The 19,896-nt window shown below is 33.4% G+C and overlaps 3 protein-coding genes and 1 long non-coding RNA gene across 5 annotated transcripts; all 4 read right to left on the bottom strand.

The window, feature by feature from the left end:
* Positions 1-3,170: 3,170 nt before the first annotated feature.
* Positions 3,171-7,289, bottom strand: LOC135837148 (sialin-like). Its single transcript, XM_065352326.1, has 9 exons — positions 6,943-7,289; positions 6,636-6,866; positions 6,372-6,546; positions 4,658-4,788; positions 4,422-4,548; positions 4,034-4,185; positions 3,803-3,951; positions 3,585-3,705; positions 3,171-3,483 (listed from the first exon to the last, which is right to left on the bottom strand). Exons 1-9 carry the CDS (start codon positions 7,180-7,182, stop codon positions 3,238-3,240), a joined length of 1,572 nt encoding a protein of 523 aa, XP_065208398.1. The 5' UTR covers positions 7,183-7,289; the 3' UTR covers positions 3,171-3,237.
* Positions 7,290-9,543: 2,254 nt separating this feature from the next.
* Positions 9,544-11,465, bottom strand: LOC135837146 (uncharacterized). Its single transcript, XR_010557145.1, has 2 exons — positions 10,583-11,465; positions 9,544-9,767 (listed from the first exon to the last, which is right to left on the bottom strand). It is a non-coding gene; the product is annotated as an uncharacterized LOC135837146 (long non-coding RNA).
* A 682-nt stretch (positions 11,466-12,147) lies between these two features.
* On the bottom strand, positions 12,148-14,559 carry LOC135837143 (sialin-like). The gene is made up of 9 exons (XM_065352322.1): positions 14,315-14,559; positions 14,052-14,238; positions 13,728-13,958; positions 13,353-13,658; positions 13,142-13,265; positions 12,923-13,053; positions 12,673-12,815; positions 12,464-12,584; positions 12,148-12,378 (listed from the first exon to the last, which is right to left on the bottom strand). The coding sequence occupies exons 1-9, from the start codon at positions 14,380-14,382 to the stop codon at positions 12,211-12,213; spliced, it is 1,479 nt and encodes a 492-aa protein (XP_065208394.1). The 5' UTR covers positions 14,383-14,559; the 3' UTR covers positions 12,148-12,210.
* A 226-nt stretch (positions 14,560-14,785) lies between these two features.
* Positions 14,786-19,736, bottom strand: LOC135837144 (sialin-like). Of its 2 annotated transcripts, XM_065352323.1 has the most exons (10): positions 19,562-19,735; positions 19,295-19,466; positions 18,610-18,840; positions 18,359-18,533; positions 18,129-18,259; positions 17,896-18,019; positions 17,674-17,804; positions 17,436-17,578; positions 15,307-15,427; positions 14,786-15,178 (listed from the first exon to the last, which is right to left on the bottom strand). In XM_065352323.1, exons 1-10 carry the CDS (start codon positions 19,669-19,671, stop codon positions 15,062-15,064), a joined length of 1,455 nt encoding a protein of 484 aa, XP_065208395.1. In that variant the 5' UTR covers positions 19,672-19,735; the 3' UTR covers positions 14,786-15,061. The 2 variants fall into 2 exon arrangements, with proteins under 2 accessions (XP_065208395.1, XP_065208396.1); XM_065352324.1 differs by lacking the exon at positions 17,436-17,578 and having other exon boundaries at positions 19,562-19,736.
* Between the last annotated feature and the right edge of the window lie 160 nt (positions 19,737-19,896).

The following is a 19,896-nucleotide window of genomic DNA, read 5'->3' as shown; positions in this document are numbered from 1 at the left end:
GTGCCAGTGCCTTATATATTCTATTCCACCTCCTGTGGCGAACATAATTTATTTCAATGTGTTAACGTAACCCCGAATGGGGGATTTAATAAATGTGACGCGACCAGCGATACCATACCATAAGTCGGAAAACTTTTTTTTGAGATAATCGCGTTTTCATGGAAAAAGTCAGAAAATATCAAAAACAATTTTTTTGTCGATTCATATACTATGAAGCCTATACTTTGTAATGGGTGTACCCACCGATCTCAAACACGTCGTTTTAGTGGTGAAAAGCCGGTTTTACAAAAGTGCTTTTCATAAAAAAATGTCAAAAAAAAAAAAAAAAATATGATGTAAAACCATTAAAAGATGAAGAAAATCAAAAAAAAAAAAAATACTGTTCACTGGTTTTTAAAAATGTTACAAAAATAACCCAAACTTTCAAAAACGTTTTTCTCAGAATTTTGGTTTTTGAATTTCAAAAAATACGCAACTTTGAAATTTTGCAAATTTGTCAGATTTTAATATTTTGAAAATCTGTTTGCACCATTGAAAAGAGGAAGAAAAACACTACCAGAAACCACAATAAAACGAAAAAAATTTTTGCCGACATATGGTATGGTATCGCTGGTCGCGTCACAAATATAGATATCTCTCGGACCTTTTACCAGAATCTGAACTGGGAAAAAGGCAACCCATATGAATGTGCTTCTTCTAACTAGAACCTACGATCGAGCCTAGTATTAGGGGTCTCACACGTGAGTAGGTTTAATGTGTACAGTGTTTGCGATTTTACCCCAATCAGACTCTCGTTCGATTAACTTTTTTAATGCTTATGTTAATAAAAATCCTGCCTGTGGACATGAGGATTTAGTGTGAACCATGAACATAGGCAGAAAGGCGAAAGGCATGATTTCATCAGATGTCCTTATAGTTTTTAAATAACGTAATTTTGCTTTATCGTTGACAAACGTTTATTTCGTAACTTATTAATTATGCTTTACATCTGGCTAGGAATAGGTGTTTTTGCCTAAGTCAGATATTAAGTAGATTTAATCCACGTAACTTTTAAAGTATTTTCGTAGCTGTAACATTTTTATGTAATACATCTAGTTTTTTGGGACATGAAATGGTCATTCAAGTATATTTATTTATATTCTTCATAATTTAAATGAATATTAACGTTAGGAAGGGTGGCAACTCTCCGATATTTGAGCTAGTTTGGAAGAGGGAAATTCTTTCCCTAAGGAATAATTCTTAGCATGGTTCCTCACATGTATTTACCATAATTACCGTATCGCACCTTGGGAGTAATAAGGTTACATCTCAAAAAAATGAAATTTTACAGGAGAATGATTTTCTTTTTTTTAAAAACTTGATTCATTATTTTCACCAACTTATAATTAATTGTGAGGAATGAATAGCACCTCATTTTAAAGATCTGGTATTGTACCTTCATTTAGCATAAGAATACTTTGAAAAATAAAAATCTTAAAGAAGAATATTTCAATGTTTGGAAAACATTTTGAGTTATAACCTTTCATTAAAATTGATCTGTAGGCGAAAGCAAGCGTCCAAAAACAATTTCATGTTAACAAAGTTATAGAGAATTAGATTTCCAATTGACATAATGTCATTAGCTTTTTTCTAGAGTGCTTAGTTTTTGAGTTTTTCTCAAAAATTAAGATTTCATTATTTATGTGCAAATTCATTTTTCTGAAAAATGATCAATTTAAAAAATTTTTTCCATTTGGTACAAACCAATAAAAAATGCACTTCTATAGAATAAATCATATACACAGTCTACAAGTTATCACTATTTTCATGGTCCTTCAGGCTGGGTAAAATCAGTAGCAATGTCTGAATCTGCTGAAATACCCAGCAATCCTCCCAATGACGACGATGACTATGTTTTTCTCAATGATGACATTTTAACTGATGATGATGGTACAACTAGCACTTTGACTTCGACTTCAACAAATGAGTTTACAAATAATTGAAACATACGTAAACATCTTACTTAGCGATCTTTGAAAGCTTGACATTGATTCAGTATTACCAATTCCGGAAATCATTGACAAGGAACTGTGCGACATACACGACTTAGAAATCAAATTTGATGACATCGCCAGAAATTTATTAGCAAGCTCCAGAGAAGATGATAATATTGAAAATATTCGATCGAAATTCAATGTAATTCATCAAAGTCTGAGAAATTCGGTAATTCAGAAAAACATGACCATCTTCAAGACTTGAAATTACCACAACCTATCCAAGTTGAGATTTCAGTTTCTGAACTTCCCTGACCTGTTGAATTCAGCGCTTGAAGATTGATGGATTCCAAAAATTACAATTTTTCATCTAGGTACTCAAAAGCACCTTTTTCTGTCATCAAAAATTCTTATGAAAAAGCAACGCTGAATTTGTGTTTTTCCACTCATTCAACCTCCTTAGTGAATGCAAAAAAAATTCATGCAAAAAAATGTGAATTTGAACAGTTTGATTGAAATGATCATGAAAAGTGTGGTAATTGGGTGATTTTGACCTGCTGAACACGAATCTAGCGGTGGTTTTTCATTAAGAGAATCTTTAATTGTGAAAAAATGCTTTTAAGTTGATAAAAAATTGCAATTTTTGCACTGCATTGAATTTCAAGTGCTTGGTAGAAGGCTAAAAGTGGTATTGAATTTTGAATTCAATGGGTCAGGAAGGTTCAGAAACTCAAATCTCAACAGGAAGGAGGGCTGTCGAGAGATTGCACTGGTTTTGATAAAATCATGCAATCTTGTACAATTTTTAAACATTTTGATGGGCCGCATCATAATTTTCTCAAAAAAAAAATTCCCAAAGTCTATCATCGCTCATTTTTGGACTTGAAATTCTTCAAAAATTGTTCAAAAAGTAATTTTATTTTCACCAAAATATTTAAATTTTTCGCTAAATTTTAACCTGTTTTGATAGGTTACGAGGCCACTTTTGAATGATTCTGCGCTGGTTAATTTTCCTCGGGATTGATGGGGGGGGGGAAGACTTTGAAAGTAGGCAGCACACTATTGTGCAAGCCGTATTTCACAAATTTTGGTTCATCATTGAAGAGAGATCAAAAAGTTGATCAACTCTTTTAAAAATTGAAAAAATTAAGATGTAAAGCAAGAATATTTTATTAATAAGCATTAAGTACTCACGAGTATAAAAAACTGATTTATTTTTCTAATGCTGACAGATCAAAAAAAAAAAAGTGAACAAGAATTTCTGTCAAGAAAGTTCGGTTAATTCTTCTTCATATTTTTTATTACTAGATTCAGTTGTAGAAAGGTTTGTTTTCTTCGATAACACGACTAATTCTTTAGATTCTTCACGATGAATTTCACGTTTATCAGGAGATCGGGGGATGCTTGACCATGGTTGTGGTTTGCTAGATCCAAAACACATGAATATGAGAGCGCTCGATGCCAAAATTGCTGCTGATAATTGAAAACAAATGTACCAATCTTCTAATCTCTGTAACAGAATGATGTACATAAGTACATATGTGAGCCTGGAACTTTACTTTGTTCAACGATATGCGTATTCTGAGGTTTAGAGTGAGAGAAGATGCTTACGTGGTCTTGTACTGTTCGTTTTATGAAGGTTTGGGCGCATAAGATGCCTACAGTTTGCCAAAATACAGCGAATCCTGATAACAGGCTCGAATGATTGGGAGCCATGTGCACAGGAATCATTCTACGAATTATGGATTAAAATAATATTCTAGTTGAGTAATTTTGTTTTCTGGTAGATGTTTGTCGATTATCATAGTTTTTGAAATTATGCTACTTACTGTAAAATGATTTGGCAATACGGCAGTAAGGGTTTGATAGCTAGCAAATAGCTCACAGGCGGTGAGAAATGAGTGGTGACTGTGATAAGTAAAGCGAGAGCTACGAACGAGAATCCAACAACTATATACATAACAGAGATAATGTGAAGCTGTTCGAAAAAGTAATTTTGCATTAGAGAAACATCGATGGAAATATAGGTATTCAAATGGAATTGAGGCCGCAAGGATCACCTCGGTTCTAAAAGAAATGCGATCATCGCTGTTTAGCCAAAAGTTGATTAGTATTCCGGTGATGGGAACTGTAAAAATGCTAACGATATCCAGAATTAGCAAAATGAAATACACTCCATTTATTTCCAAGGTAGTCTGCTCGTTCGTCACATCTGCGAGAAGAAGATATTATCAGTGTAAGAAAAGTCAAAAGACATTACGAGTGTTCCCTTGCAGGTAGCTCCGCAACTCAAACTACTGACTCATACACAAGTGTTAATTGGTTTGACGACCATTGAAATTGAAGGAGCCGAATAATGGAAAATTCAGTGTGAAACTGATTGCGTAAAGTTATGCTGAGTTACCTGGTACGAATTTAAGCCTTTAATTTACTCTTACGTTGACTTACCTTTTATGTAATTCAGGGGTAGATACGTCAGCGTGTAAACGGATGCCCAGCCGAAGGCAAATTCACAAAAAAAGAGTGCCCAACATGACGGCGATAAGAGAATGTCCATATATGGTAGAATATACTGCTATAATTTGAATTTGATTTCAAAATTTTGTATTACATTTATATGAAATTGTATCACCTCAAAAAAGTTGATTTTTTGAGAGAAGAACACGGAGGATGATTATACTTACTCGTTTTCTCAATAAAGTTTCAGGTTCTTGCCAAATGTATTCAAATTCTTTCTCGGAAATTCGTTTATCCTTCATGGGTTCATTTTCAACGTAGTTTAGCCAAATGATTGACCATACAAAACACACGATTCCTGAAAGAATTACTCTTAAATATGATTGCTCAAGAGGGAGGAACAGGATCTGAACAGATCTTAAACAGATTTATTCCGATCAGAACTCTGATTTGAATAGAGCTGATCAGATCAAATTGAATTTGGGGAGCACGAGGATCTGATCTGATCAGGTGTAAGTAGGTCTGATCTCAGCAAACAGGATCAACAGTTGAGAGGGGGGCAAAGGGACTGTTTTCCCGGAGTCCATGCTTTCTGGATGGCCCAGCAAAAGAAGAACTCCCGATAAAAGAAAAATCTGTTTTTTTACTTCTCAAAACAAAAATTTTCAAAAGAATTCCCTCGCTTCGTTCGGGCTTGTTTTCTCTCCCTTTTCAAAATTTAAGTTTCTAGAAAAAATATCATTTAGCTTTCAAAGTTTTGAAGTGAAAAAATAAACTTCTCGCAGTAAAAGTGTCGTTTTTTCCCTCTCGAAATACCAATTATGTAGAGCTTTCGTCATCACTTGAGCCTGTTCTCTTTTATTTTTCAAAATCAACATCCTGAAAAAAAATTTAAAAATTTAAAAATCCAAAAAATAAATTCCTTGCATAAAAAATTGGTCATCTTAAAATTTGTACAAATTTTCAAAAGTTTTCGCTCTCCCTTTCCCCTCGCTTGGGCCTGAACTCTTTTTTCTCAATATCAACTTTCTTGAAAAAAGCATCGTTTTTAGGCCTCTCGAAATCAAAATGTCAAAAACTTTGGCCTTTGCTTGGCTCAGGTCAATTCGTTTCTTGTTTTGAAATAAAAATTTTGAATTTTGGCCCCTAAAAATCCAAAACAGAAAATGAAAATTTTTATTAGCCATTATATATGAATATAATATCAGGGGTCTTGAAAAAGGTCCTTATTTTTGTCAGATGCTTCCCTTTTCCTAGAATTTCCAAATTGTAATTTTTGATCGAAATTATGAAACGAAACACATCTCAATTTTTCATTTTTTGGACGTTAAAATATCAAAAATTGGAAACAATAAAATACAGCTCGTAATTTAAAAAACTGTCCCCCCGATGTGTTTTCATGACATTTTTTGAATCATTTTGTTGAAATTAGGTAGATATAAATTTTTCGAATTATTCTTTTTGATGATTATTTGTAATATTTTTTAAGGAGGCAAGAGGGTTACGGCTAATGATTTAGTAGAATGTCCTTCCTAAAATCTTTCCAAGGTTTTTATTTTGAGATTTCGTAGACACTCTGATTATGCCAGTTTTTCAAAAACCTGAAAAAATTAGGTCAATTTTCAACATTTACAGTAAGTTTGATGTGTTTTCACAAAATTATGGGTACTTAATTTTCCCTAAATTCTTTATTGGTAAGAAGTTTTTCGTGAATTAGTAGCATGGAAAAAATTCATTTTCTCAGTAAATTGCTGCCAAGTCTAATCATTGGTTAATTTTTGGTCATTTTTTGATTTTGATGAAATTTTGCAATTTTGAAAAATCTTGTTGAATTTCATAGTAAAAAAAATCGCTCGGTCGGGTGACACTTTTTTCCCCATGTGGAATTCGTCTTACCCTATCAAAGGCGTTCTATGAAGCCTTTTATTAATAAAAGAATACCTGAAACGTAAAAATTCATCGTCCATTGCCAATTATAAGCCAAACTGCTGAAAAAACGATGCATAACCACGGCTGCTACGTAAATTCCATTAATGGCGAAAGACATCAGCACAGTTCTTTCTCTCATCGGCATCCAGTGCGCAAATATTTCTGCAGTGCTGACTAAAAATAACCCCTAATGCAAAATTTATACCTCTGAATAATTTGCAAAATAATGAGAATAAGCTATATACATTCATTATTAGATAAATTAAGCGTGCTTACTTGTAAGATACCTGTCACTATTTGAAATAACGCGAAAAGATAGCAGTGTATTCGTGCACATATTGGATTCATTGCCAAAATTATTCCTGTTAGCATCATTGATATTCCTAGGGTTCTAGCACCTCCATATTTCTGTGCTACAAACCCACCACATATGGAGAATAGGAAACCGATCCAAAACATGCTCAAAATTATCTCTTCCGTTTTCAAGTCCCATTGAAAATCTGATGGCTTGAAGAAAACCAATAGGTACTTCAGTAATAGATGAATTAATTCGTCATAGATTCATAATTTTGTCTTCGCTTACCTTGATTATGGTCATGTTATTTGTCTGGTTGACGATGACTCGATCGGTGGTCATATCAGCGAGCGAAATTCCGGTCACTTGAAATATTATTCCATGCATAAGGTATCCCATAAATAATAAAACTGTTATGTTGAACCGTTTGGAAAACCATATGCTGGGTGCATTTTGTTCGTTTCTGGGTGCGCTGGGATCTCGATACCGATACCGATGGTATTTGTCTTCTTTGTCATCTGCTTCCATACTTATACTTTTGTGGTACTGGATCGAAGATTACTTCGCGATTGAAATTGTTGTACGCGGATTCTTTTTCTATGAGTATAGGTACCTAAAGGTATGTATTTGTGGGTGAACTAATAATATTTTTTATCATCATAAAGATAACCAAGGAATCGAACGAGATAATAAAGATACCGGTTATTGAAATTGGTGAGTCAATTTTCATATCAAAATTTAGATCTTAGATGCTCGAAGAAAATTTTTCACCCCATTTTATGATGTGTGAAAAAATATAAATTTCACTAAATTGATCTAAAAGCTGAAATTTAGTACATATCTTATTTTTAACCCCCTCCCCCTTCTTTTTTTTGCCAAAAATTATCCAAAAATCTCATGTTTTTTTGACGAAAATGGCAAAAATGGTACTTTTGTGCTACTATCTAATTGTCAGAAAATCATGCATTTTGTTAGAAGTTTCAAAGTGTTGTTTTTTGTAAAAAAATTCCAAAAGTCTCCTTTTTTTAAATCTCTTCTCCTAAGTTGAGATTTCAGTTTCTGAACTTCCCTGACCCATTAAATTCAAAATTCAATGCCACCTTTGTCCTTTAGCACTCTACCGACTGCTTAAAGATTGATGGATCCCGAAAATTACAATTTTTCATCAACTCGAAAGCACTTTTTTCCGTTATCAAAAATTCTTATGAAAAATCAATGCTGAATTTGTGTTTAGCCACTCATTCTACTTGCTTAGTAGTGGCGAATAAAAATTCAAGCAAAAAATGTGAATTTGGACAGTTTGATCAAAATGATCATGAAAAGTATCGGGGTATTTTGACCTGCTGAACACGAATCCAGCGTTGTTTTTTCATAAAGAGAATTTTTAATTGTGAAAAAATGCTTTCAAGTTGATAACAAATTGTAATTTTTGCGATCCATCGACCTTCAAGCGCTTATTGGTAGTGGGCTAAAAGTGGTATTGAATTTTGAAGTCAGTGGGTCGGCCAAAAGTTCAGAAACTCAAATTTTAACAGGTGGTAGATATGGAGGGAGGGTAACCGAGAGATTGCATTGGGTCTAGTCTCCCACTTGAAAGTAAATTTCTCCACCAATATTCGTCAAAATCCAAGATATTTTCCAAGTTTTTTTTTTTTTTGGATCCATTCTGGGTGGCCGAGGATTTAGAACAAATTTAGTGGAGACCTTAAGTTTGAATTGAAAGTCTCTCAGAAAATTTTTCAGCTCCGCGGTGGTCTTACGTAGGGGAGATATAAGTCCTCGGAGAGGGGGCATATCACCAGTTGACGTCGAGTTCCGGTAATTGGACTCGACTTTGAAGTAATTGACCTGTGTTTGTGTGCAAAAAAAAAAAAAAAATGAAAAAAAGATGAATTGAAATGCCCTTATACAAATGCATTCATTATAAAGGAGCTTCTTACATATTGCAGATTTTGGTATTGTTAAAGCATAAAAATGATGTCTATAGTTTATTAGTAATTATTTTATTCATCAAAATAATATTATCAAGGACAAACATGATCATTTAATCACATTAACTAGGTTATTAATAATTATTTTATCTCATCAAATAATATGATTAGGGACAAGCAGGGTCATTTAATCACACTATCTAATCTAATTTATCAATTACAATTATTTTATTTCATCAAATAATATTGTTAGGGACAAAATAAATGATCATTTAATCATGCTATGAGACACGTTTTTAATAAATTTCTATGATAGGGAGTTTTTTTCACTTCTGGAATTGTACTGACGATAAGCCAAATGGAAAAAATGTCTCTTATCGTTAGTCAGCATTGAAAAAATGAATAATGATCAAAAAAGATGTGCGTTTGTGTTTCAATTCAATACAAAATAAAAGCTTCTCTCGTATTTCATTGAAACAATCACTCAAACGTTCATTTTTCCGATGATTTTCTACTTTTCAATTTTCAAGAAGGCAGTTTTCACTTCTTTTTAATAAAATCAAAATCCCTTAAGTTATTCTAGTATCTCTAGCATCACTTTGAGTGCAGCTTTACTTACTGTAAAATCTGCTTGCAAATCAAAGGCAGTATAATGCTATAGTGTTCTCGTTAGAATTACACTAGTTTTATCAGTCACGATGATCATGTCATTACGATTATACTTGCATTTTTCAGAAATTAAAAAGTTTTAAAATTTGAAATTTAATGTAAGTAGAAAAGTTAAACTTGGAAAACGATTCCTTTATCCACTGTTTATGAAATGCCCAGAAATCAAATTTTATTAATTACACCCTTTCGATCACTCTGCTACCATGTTTGCTGGTAGCAGGTCATACTTATGCTAGTAACATTGTCGATAGGGAATTTAAATACGCACTCTATCCGCGACCAGTTTTCATTTTCAGTTTTTTCATTGCCGATAAAACAATTCTATGAAATTTTCTTATAGGATATATGGTGTTTCGTGTCTTTTAGTAAATCTCGTCTCGCCAGAGAAATTCGTGGCTCTGTCGAGAAATACGTAGATTTGCATTTGGCATCGCTCTCCGCAACCTTCAAGGCTGGTATCATTTATTCAACCGTTATATAATGCACCCAGACAAGTCGTTAAAAATAATCCATCTGAAGACAAAATGATGAGTATCTAAAAGAGAGCTCGAGTAAAAAGTAAGTAACTTTTTTTAAAAATATTGAGCACAAATTTCTGGAAATAAATTTTACTTTGCTAGGTATGTAATGTACCTATCATTTTTTTATAAAATTTTTTCAAGTCTGTTACGTATTCTTCATTTTTGAATTTTCAAGACTTTCGAAAAATGGGTAAAATAAATTTTAAAAGTGTAAAAAATGCTTATTTACTTACTCTAAAATTTGAAAATTTAATTTTCAACCACCTGTATCTACATGATTTAACAAATTTACCTCACAACGTCAAAATTATTTCTTTTGCATAAATTTGCCATTATTTTTTTTTTTTAATTATGAACTTCAAGTATGTACTTATATAAAATTAGGTGAACACAAAATATTCCCCTGAGGAAAATTTTTGAAAAATGACGAAATATTTATTGAGTACCTACATTAATAAATTGCTGAAATCATGTCAAATTTTCAAAAATGACTTTGAAATTCTGCAGAGTTTCTATCAATGACAATTCATAATCAAGTATCAAGGAAGGGACCCCCGTTTCTGAAATAATCTTGCAAGAAAATCAATAGTGATACAACATGTTAAAAATTGTTTTAGAAATGTAATTTCTTTTAAGAAATTTTGAGTTTTTCACGATTTTTAATTTTTTTTTTTTTTACTTAAGCAACCGAAAAAGTAGAGGAAGATGTTGTACTTTGGGTACCATTTTCAGCTCTCTACTAGTAGGTAGCGGCTGAAAAAAGTTCAAATTTTTATACATGAAAACATTGTATCTTCAGGCACATACCTTAGACATTTCAGCTTTTTAAAGCCACTAGAAGCGCCAACATTTACGAAATTCCAAAATACCGCAGGGGTGTTAGTTGTATAGCTTGTAGGTACATGCCAAATTGTATCAAGCAGGCTTTTTGAATTTGTAATGGTGCCCCCTTCAACATATCCAAAATCCGCTAGATTTCAGTTTTGATTGTCTCCTCGGCTTCTTCGAGAACCGTTTAAGCCGAATGATGTAGGTATTAGTTTTGTTTTCTTCTTCAGAAAAAAATCGTCTCATTGTGGAATTCGTCTTACCCTACTCGATCGGTGATCATAGCAGCGAGCTTGATTTCGGACACTTGACATTTATTCCATTCCATGCATAATCGCTAGGTATCCTAAGAATCATATAACTCATCTCGAACCGTTTGAAAAACCATATCGTGGGTGCGTTTTGTTGGTTTCTGGGTGCGCTGGGGTCTCGATACCGGTTCCGATGGTGATTGTCTATTCATCTGCTTCCATGCTTAATTTTTGTGGTACTGGATCAAAAATTATTTTGCGATTGAATTTGTTTTACAATTTTTTTCTCACAAGTACGCAATATAGGCACGTAGCTCATTTGTGGATGAAATAATAACCTTCTTTTTTTCAAATCTGTGTTTCAGGCGATGTTACCTTATCATAAAGATAATTAAGGAATCGAACGAGATGATCAGATAATTTGAATTGGTAAGTCAATTTTCATTAAACATTTTTTTCCCTAATCAATCCAGGAAATATTCAACGTGAAATTAAAAAAACGTGATTAATTGTGTGATTAGTTTCATGTTAGCCTAAATATAGGCTAAAAATATTGTTGTTTGCATATTTGTGAGGCATTATGAAACAAAATTTAGATATGAGATGGTCGGAGAAAATTGTTTACACCATTTTATGATGTGCTAAAAAAATCAAATTTTCACCAAATTGATCTGAAAGCTGAAATTTAGAAATTTACTACGTATCCTGTTTTAGCCTCCTCCCCCTCCCTTCTCATAATTGAAAACCGGTTCGTATCGTTTTGAGCAGGTTTTTTTTTTCAATAAAATGCTTCCATTTTTTAAAAAATTATCAACAAATTTTGTTTTTTTAACAATTCAACCAAGATTCTCACTTTTTATTACAGTGGCGAATAATTTTATTTTAATTTTTTTTTGCAAGAAACTCCCAAAGGTCTCCCTTTTTTCCAAAAATCATCTGAAAAAAGTCTCATTTTTTTCCAAAAATTATCCCAAAAATCGTACCATTTTTTGCCAAGTACTATCTAATTGCTAGAAAATCCTGTATTTCGCCATTGTCAATGCCTTATTTTTTTGTCAAAAAATGACAGAAATTCTCTTTTTTTACTAAACGACTAAAAGCTTTTTTCTTTTTCTTTTTTTGCAAAAAATTCCAAAATTTCGCTTTTTTGCCAGAAATACCCTAAAAGTTCTTTCATTTGCTAAAATGTTTGTTCTGAATTTTTTTCATCAGTTCAAATTACACTCCCTCAGTCAATCCCAACTCACTTTCAGGAAACTTCTCTTCAAAAATATCCAAGAAAAAAGAATCGAGTTTGAATTTGGAATATTTTTAATGGTGGCTAGAAAAGTTGCATGTAACACAAAAAATTGGGGTTCATTTTATGGGATTTTCATTTTTCTGATTCGTTTCGCCATTATTTTCTGATAATGATATCACAGACCACTGCTGAGGCTCGCTCGATCCAAACATTACGAATATAATCGCAGTAATGAGTGAAATACAACTCGACAGAAGAAAACACACATTCCATTCTTGTAATCTCTGTATAAACAGAATAAAATCCTGTTGTGAGAAAAGAATTAAAATTTTTTTTAGAAAAGACAAAAAAATTTTTTGAAAAACTTACATGATTTTTGACTACATATCCAACAATAGTTTGGGCTACTATGATACCATTCGTTTGCCAAAATAACGATAGTCCTGACAGCAGACCCGAATGATTTGGTGCCATGTTGACTGTGATCACCCTATATATAAATTAAAATTTAAGGCGTATAAGGTGGTCTACTGTTGAAATTTTTGTGTGAGATGGAAAATTAAATTAATAATGCTTACTCTAAAAATATCTTATTACACGAAAGTAGGAGTTTTATTAGGACAAAGCAAATAATCGAAACTGTAAAATGATCTGAAAGGGCGGATACTGCGAACAAAAGGGCAGCTAGAAGATAGCCTCCGCTGATTATAGTTTTATGGATCTGAAAATATATAAAAAGTGAATGAAAATGGGGTCGAAATCGTATCTATGTTCAATTAAAAACGACGTAAATAACTAAAATAAAGGTGCCTTGTAAAAAAACATCACCTGTGTTATAGTCAAAGTGGTATGATTTTGCCAATAATTCACCAGCATACCGACAGCTGGTATCAGAAAAATACTGATATTAGGAATCAAAGCCAATAGTCCTATTTCACTGATGTTTCTTTGAGTTGCATCTAAAATTAACTCAGGATTTGAAAAAAAAAATGAGAACATTATAAGCGTGTGAATGATCAACTGGGGCGTATAAAATTATATGGTCACCTTTAATGTATAATGGAAGATACACGACTGTAAATGCACTACACCAGTTAAAAGCAAATTTACCCATTGATAGAGCCCAAACTGGAAGACACCTGACGATGTCCATTTTATTCGGAAGTTTCACCTAAAGAATTTGATAGGTACGTAAAAATTTAATAAAACACGATTTAAAAAACCTCTCATCGGAAATTTTTCCAAATAGGTAGCCTACTTTTCTCGTTGACGGATTACTAGTTCCTTGAAGAATATAATCGAGCTCCTTTTTCGAAATCCTCTTATCCGCAGAAGGACTATTTCGCACTAGTAAAAGGCAAAGGACAGACCAAACCACGCATAAGGCACCTATGACGTAGAATGTCATCGGCCATTTCCAGTTATGAGCCAAATAGCCGCACAATGGATATGTGAGTGCTGTGCCCACATACATTCCGTTCATGATGCTTGGTATGAATTTCGATCTCTCTTTTTTTGGCACCCACCGAGCGAATACTTCCGAAAAACTGGCCGAAGTGAAACTCTATCGTGATCGATGACAATGTGAATTTATTTGTCATTAATGAAGTGCATGAGAATGAATTCAGCTCACCTCGAACAATCCTACCAAAGCTCTAGATATTAGAAATGGATAAAAACCCCATTGGACGGTTATTGGATTGAATATCGTGATTATTCCTGTCGATAGTAAGGATATTCCTACGATGGTCACGCCTCCGAATCTTTGCGAAAGATATCCTCCTACCGTGGAGAACAAAAATCCATACCAGAACATGTTCAAAATCATGGATATTTTTTCAGAATCCCAATGAAATTGCGGTGGCTGAAATAATTACAAACCGTGATGTTTATTTTGTATTGTTAGGTACTCGTATGTATTTCATCATTGAATGGAATATATTCGAGGTTAGTTCACCTGAATGATTGTTTGATTTCCTTTGATTTGGATTTTCCCAATGGTCATCTCGACTAAAGCTATATTAATGACTTGACAAGCCATCGAGTACATGAGGAAACCGAAGAACATAACAAGTCCAACGAAAAATCTTTTAGAGAACCATAGCGATTGGGCTGGTTTCGATTTTGAGTCATTTTCACTGAAACTAGGTGCATAACTTTGTGCAAATAATGTTTATAGGTACCTAATTTCTTAATGCGGATAAAATTTGGTTATCTGACCTGTCATCGTGAAGTTGACGTTGATCGTCAGAGTTGGATAATTTTTTGGCCGATATGATCTTCCCCATTGAATCGATGAATTGAGTAGTTTTTTGCTATTTTTATAGAAAGTTGATAATCTGCGATATTTTTTGGCGAATTTATTCTTATTGCCCATGGAATTTCCTGCGTGAGTGCAGCTTAAAGATTGAATGAAACTAAGCTTCGAAGATTAAAGCAACCGAACTGAGCAGATTAAGGCGACTGAATGGAAAAATATCCTCGATAGTTTTAATATCAAAATCAGATGAAATCTGGATCTTACTACTCGCTTTATCGAGCACTTAAAATGTAAATTGTGAATTGATAATGTGATAAGATGACTGTAAACAACGTTCAAGATTATCGTATCTATTGATTAATTTTTACTTTGAGGAATGGTGTTCACTGTAGCCTTTCTAAGTACATACCTACATTCTACACAGATTGAAATATTGACCGAACTGATTTCATCTTTTAAGATTAATGTTTGCATAAAAAATGTATCATGTATTCATGTACATTTTGTGAGAAACTGAAAAACTTTATTAAATAGGTATAAAATTGAAAAAAAAAAACAGATTTCGTAGGTGCGTTCTTCTGCTTAAAAATTATATTATTACAATCCTGTCACGAGACTCCTATTTCTCCCATTGATGTTTCGAGATCAAAGTATTCTAGAAGTACCTATCTTCTCCTAGTGATCCTGTGGTTTGATATTCACTTCCATCACGACTCTTTGGACCAAGACTGAGCTTCGCTCGATCCGAAAACCACAAAGACTAATGCACTGAAGAGTAAAACACCTGTTGTCAGAAAGAAACATGTATTCCATTCAGCCAGTTCCTGAAATAAATAATCAAATTTTGGTAATAGTTAGTCCATGAACTAGGGAGTCGAATGTGGTAGGCAGATTTATCATTTTCCGGAAAATAGGCACCTATCTTTCTATTCTATCATGTATTCTAACTCACGTGATTTTCAATTATGAACCCAATGATGGTCTGAATGACTATAATACCAACTGTTTGCCAAAATAAAGTCAGTCCCGATAGCAGGCTGCAATGATTGGGAGCCATATTTACCGTAATTAATCTGCAAATAGAAATTCAAAAGAAAATACATTTCGGAAATGGAAATCTGGGTGATTTTTTTTCTCAGAAGATTAGGTTTATGAATTTTTTAAGAGTCTTGCACATCCTGTTCTTTCATTTCCCCAAAATTGGTTTGATCGAACTTTGAAATTTTAATTTATTTTTCCTTCAAAAAAATTGAAACATTTGCAAATACACAGAAAATTAAAGAAAAACAAGTTTCGGAAATTGGAAATCTTGGGTGAATTTTTTTTATTCAGAAGCGTACTCTCTAAATTTGAAACAGTCAATTTCACTGCTTAGCAGTCACGACATTTTGCTTTTTTAAAGCAGTAGTTTTTTTTACTGCAAAACAGTGAAAAATTACTGAATTGGTCAGTGAAAAATCATTTTGACTGACCAATTCAGTAATTTTTCACTGTTTTGCAGTAAAAAAAACTACTGCCTTAAAAAGGCAAAATGTCGTGACTGCTAAGCAGTGAAATTTGACTGCTTTAGAGAGTAGGCTTACGAGTTTTTCAAGAGTGTTGCGTATCCTGTTCTTTTCTTCCACAAAATTTTTTTAATCAAACTTTTACATTTTAATTTATTTTTCCTTCAAAAAATTGAAACATTTCTGCTTGAAAATGTTTTTTTTTTTTTTTTTTTTGGGTTGAAAGAAAACAATCAGCAGCAATAATGTGACCCTCGCCCCTTTCTAAATAATATTGAAAATTTGTAAAACTTCCATTACGTTATCATCTTTTTCAATGTTCATTGAAAAATTTTCATTTAATTTTTTGCTCCTTCTAAATTTTTAAAATATTTATCTTGATTCATAATCATAATACGTAACGTATATTGTCAAAAAACTGACGATTTAAAAATTTGGAATTGAAAAATCTGAATTATCAAGTAATTTTTTTGAGTTATGAAAAATTTTGAATCAACATTTGAACCTATTTTTTGGCGTCACTTTTCATTAAGATGCCTTTAATGATAATTTTTGTAAACTATAGAGCATCAAAAAATGTAGAAAAGCTCTAAAAGCAAGTTTTATTTTTGGCCTTAATTCAGCCAAATTAAATTTCTGTAAAGGGGGATTGGATGGATGTGGATGAGAGTAGCATAAAATTGGACTTCGGAATTCGTGTTCGGGAGGTTCGACTCATATGGAGACGACACCAATATTATGAAAATAGCTCAACTTTTAATATAGTAAAAATTGAGATGGGGCAGAGGCACTGGAGGGGTGTGGATGAGGATAGCATAAAATTGGACTTCTATTCGTGTTCGGGGAGTTCGATTCATATGGAAACGACACCAATACATATCATGAAAATAGCTCAAATTTTAATAATTATAGTAAAAATTGAAGTGGGGGTAGAGGACTGGAGGAGCGTGGATGAGGGTAGCATAAAATTGGACATCATATTCGTGTTCGGAGGGTTCGATTCATATGGAAACGACACCTCATTTACCAAAAACAATAATTTACACTGAAATCCATTTTTACCCCCTCTGTAAATTTTTCTAATTTTTGACCATGACCCACCTCAAATTTTTTTTCGAAAAAATATGTTTTTAGGGGTTGAAAACACATTTAAAAATGCTGTTCCCATTCTTGTGCCGAATTATGGTCATCGCTAAAACAGATGAACAAACTTAAAAAAACTCTATTTTGAGGGGAAAATTTTTGGGGGATACCTTTTATGGGTTTTTACAAAGTACTAAAAAATTGAAGAAAAAAATTGGTCCAAATGGGGCTGAGAAAATAATTTTTATTGTAATTTCAGAAAAGGGTAGAGGTTCTCAAAAACGGAGGGGGTGGGGTCTGGGGGGTGAAACTTTTCAGAGGAAAAGTGCTCAATGGTACCCAACTTCCATGCAAATATCAACCCTGAAGCTCTTGGGGGCAAATTCACCCTAAGTTATCCACCTATGGCCTTTCCCTGCACATTCGCTGGAGAATAATCCCAATCGACAAATGAAATTTTTGATCAAAGTGCTCGCTTTTTGTTGATACCTACTCTAAGAAAATCTTATTCAGCGATAATGAAGATTTTATGAACACGAAGCATATTGTCATCACGATAAGATTATTAGCCACCGTCAATGCTGCGAATGAAATTGCAGCAATGATGAAAGCACCACTGATGACTGTCTTATGAATCTAAAACATGAAAACGAGTGCATGTAGATGAAAAACTTGGAGTGATTTTGGCAGAGTTATTCCTCAATACTTATGGAACTGTAGGTACAACTCACTCTAGTTGTTGTCAATGTGCTATGATTTTGCCAGTAATCTATCGACATACCGACTGCAGGGATTATGAAAATGCTAACGTTTGGAGCAAAAGCGAGCAGACCGATTTCTTTGATATTTCTATGTGTCATGTCTGGAATAAACGCACGAGGAAAAATTATTTCGTGGCAATTGCTTACAATTAGATAAGGATTTTTTAAAGATAATGTTCGTAGATAATTCACCTTTGATGTACAGCGGTAGGTACATGACTGTGAATGCGGATCCCCAATTGAAAGCAAATTTGCCGATTGATAAAGCCCAATACGAAGGTGATTTAAGTATTTCTTTATACGGATTACTGTCATCCTGAAAATTTCGATTCCTTTAGAGAATTTGAGGGTAAAATAATTATAGACATAGGCATGACATTCTTTCTAAACAGTACTACGAGTATGAGATCGATGCAAAAACTTACACTTTTCACTGCTACATTTTCAGTCCCCTGTAGGATGTACTCGAGTTCTTTCTTCGATATCCTGTGGTCCTGTGATGGATCATTTCTGACAATGAGTAGCCATAGAATTGACCACCCTATGCAAACTGTTCCTGTAGGTAATGAAAACAAAACAGAAATTAACACTCAAAATAAGATAGGTATTTAATGATTAAATGATGATGTTAGAAATTATTTTGATATTATGGCACCTGTAAAATAAAAAGTCATCGACCATCCCCACTTATGCGCTAGAAACCCGCAAACCGGATACATAATGGCTGTGCCCGCGTACATTCCGTCCAAAACAATCGACATAACAGCTGCTCTTTCTTTTCTGGGCACCCATCGAGCAAACACATCCGTGTAACCAGCCGATGAAAAACTCTACCACAATAATAATTGCTTAGAAAAGAAAGTCTAGAATAGGAAACGATTTTTGAGAAAAGTTGTGGACACATACCTGGAGTAAACCAATCAATCCTCGAGCTAACAAAAACAAGTAAAAGTTACATCGTACGCTTAATGGATTAAGCACCACTATGATTCCTGTCAGCATGGTTGATAATCCTAGAATGGTAACACCTCCAAATTTTTGAGCCAAATATCCTCCTATGACGGAGAAAAAGAATCCGTACCAAAACATGTTCAGAACCAGTCCTACCTCTTGTAGATTCCAGTTGAATTCGGCTGGCTGAACAAATTGAAGAATTAGTCAAATTAGCCCTGTTTCGGTTTTGAGTGCTCCAAATTTGTCAATTTTTTCTATGTTATGTAAATAATTTTTATACTTAATTGAAAAAAAATCAAAGATTTTTAATCATTCTGAAATTGCAATATTTGATGTATTTTCAGTGGATATTAGTCTAGACATGAATTTTAACTACTTGAGCAACCTGGGAAGAGGTTCAATGGTTCCCAAATTCATGCAATTCAATTTCTGTTCTAAAAATTATTCAACGTAAAAAAATTGACAAAGGTTCAAAAAAATTCAAGGACAAGACCAAATCGCCTATTTTACTAGGCTATGCTCCTTCGACTTTTAGGGGTAAAAATTGAAAATTTCCCAGTGTGTTTTGGTGGCAAAAAACAAAAATTGAAAATTTCATCGGCATTTTCATTTTTTAAAAATCGTTTGAACAGCTTACTCGTGTAATGGTTTCATTTCCTATAACTTCTACTTTGGTGGTGGTCATCTCTACAATGGCGATACTGATTACTTGAGCGAATGTATACGTCATGTAACCAAAAAATGACAGCACTGCTACAACGAATCGTTTCGAAAACCATATCGAAGGTGCTTTTGGGATTGATTCGGTGCTAGACAAATAGGAAATATGAATCTGCTCTGTGAATGATTCTGTAGCTGTGCGAATGCGGGTAGATACTCGTATTAATATGGGATTTTTTCTTACCTGACGTTTAAGAGTTTGTATGGATCTTCACAGTCATCCGACATCGTTTTTGGTGGACTTGCACTACACTGGATTATTTTTAATGGCTCAGTTCTGCTACTTACATTCATTCGTATGAAGAATTTGGACAATTCTGAATTGTAAACAGAAACTATCGGATTATAATTTACTTACGTTTTGTATCTAATCTGCATTTTTTGGTGTTCCGATAATGCAGTAGATTTTATTTCATGATAGATTTTGTGTAACGTGTTATTACACGTGATCGTGAAGTAGTACATATAGCCCACAAAATCAACCAATGTGAAATTGGTCTAATTCTAGTTGGAATTAAC

The sequence above is a fragment of the Planococcus citri genome, chromosome 2, assembly GCF_950023065.1.
Source record: "Planococcus citri chromosome 2, ihPlaCitr1.1, whole genome shotgun sequence".
In the NCBI taxonomy this organism is placed as follows: domain Eukaryota; kingdom Metazoa; phylum Arthropoda; class Insecta; order Hemiptera; family Pseudococcidae; genus Planococcus; species Planococcus citri.
This window is presented reverse-complemented; position numbering and strand designations above follow the sequence as displayed.

Excerpts from the sequence above, each read along its gene's own strand:
- LOC135837148 (XM_065352326.1), bottom strand. The coding sequence starts at position 7,182 with ATGGAAGCAGATGACAAAGAAGACAAATACCATCGGTATCGGTATCGA. Across the intron at positions 3,952-4,033 it reads GCATTTCTTTTAGAACCGAG|CTTCACATTATCTCTGTTAT; the intron begins GTGATCCTTGCG and ends TTTTTCGAACAG. Across the intron at positions 3,484-3,584 it reads AACGAACAGTACAAGACCAC|AGATTAGAAGATTGGTACAT; the intron begins GTAAGCATCTTC and ends ATTCTGTTACAG.
- LOC135837143 (XM_065352322.1), bottom strand. The coding sequence starts at position 14,382 with ATGGGGAAGATCATATCGGCCAAAAAATTATCCAACTCTGACGATCAA. Across the intron at positions 13,959-14,051 it reads GAAATCAAACAATCATTCAG|CCACCGCAATTTCATTGGGA; the intron begins GTGAACTAACCT and ends TAATTATTTCAG. Across the intron at positions 13,054-13,141 it reads TCTTCCATTATACATTAAAG|ATGCAACTCAAAGAAACATC; the intron begins GTGACCATATAA and ends AGTTAATTTTAG.
- LOC135837144 (XM_065352323.1), bottom strand. The coding sequence starts at position 19,671 with ATGAATGTAAGTAGCAGAACTGAGCCATTAAAAATAATCCAGTGTAGT. Across the intron at positions 18,841-19,294 it reads GAAATGAAACCATTACACGA|CCAGCCGAATTCAACTGGAA; the intron begins GTAAGCTGTTCA and ends CAATTTGTTCAG. Across the intron at positions 15,428-17,435 it reads CTGAATAAGATTTTCTTAGA|ATTAATTACGGTAAATATGG; the intron begins GTAGGTATCAAC and ends TTCTATTTGCAG.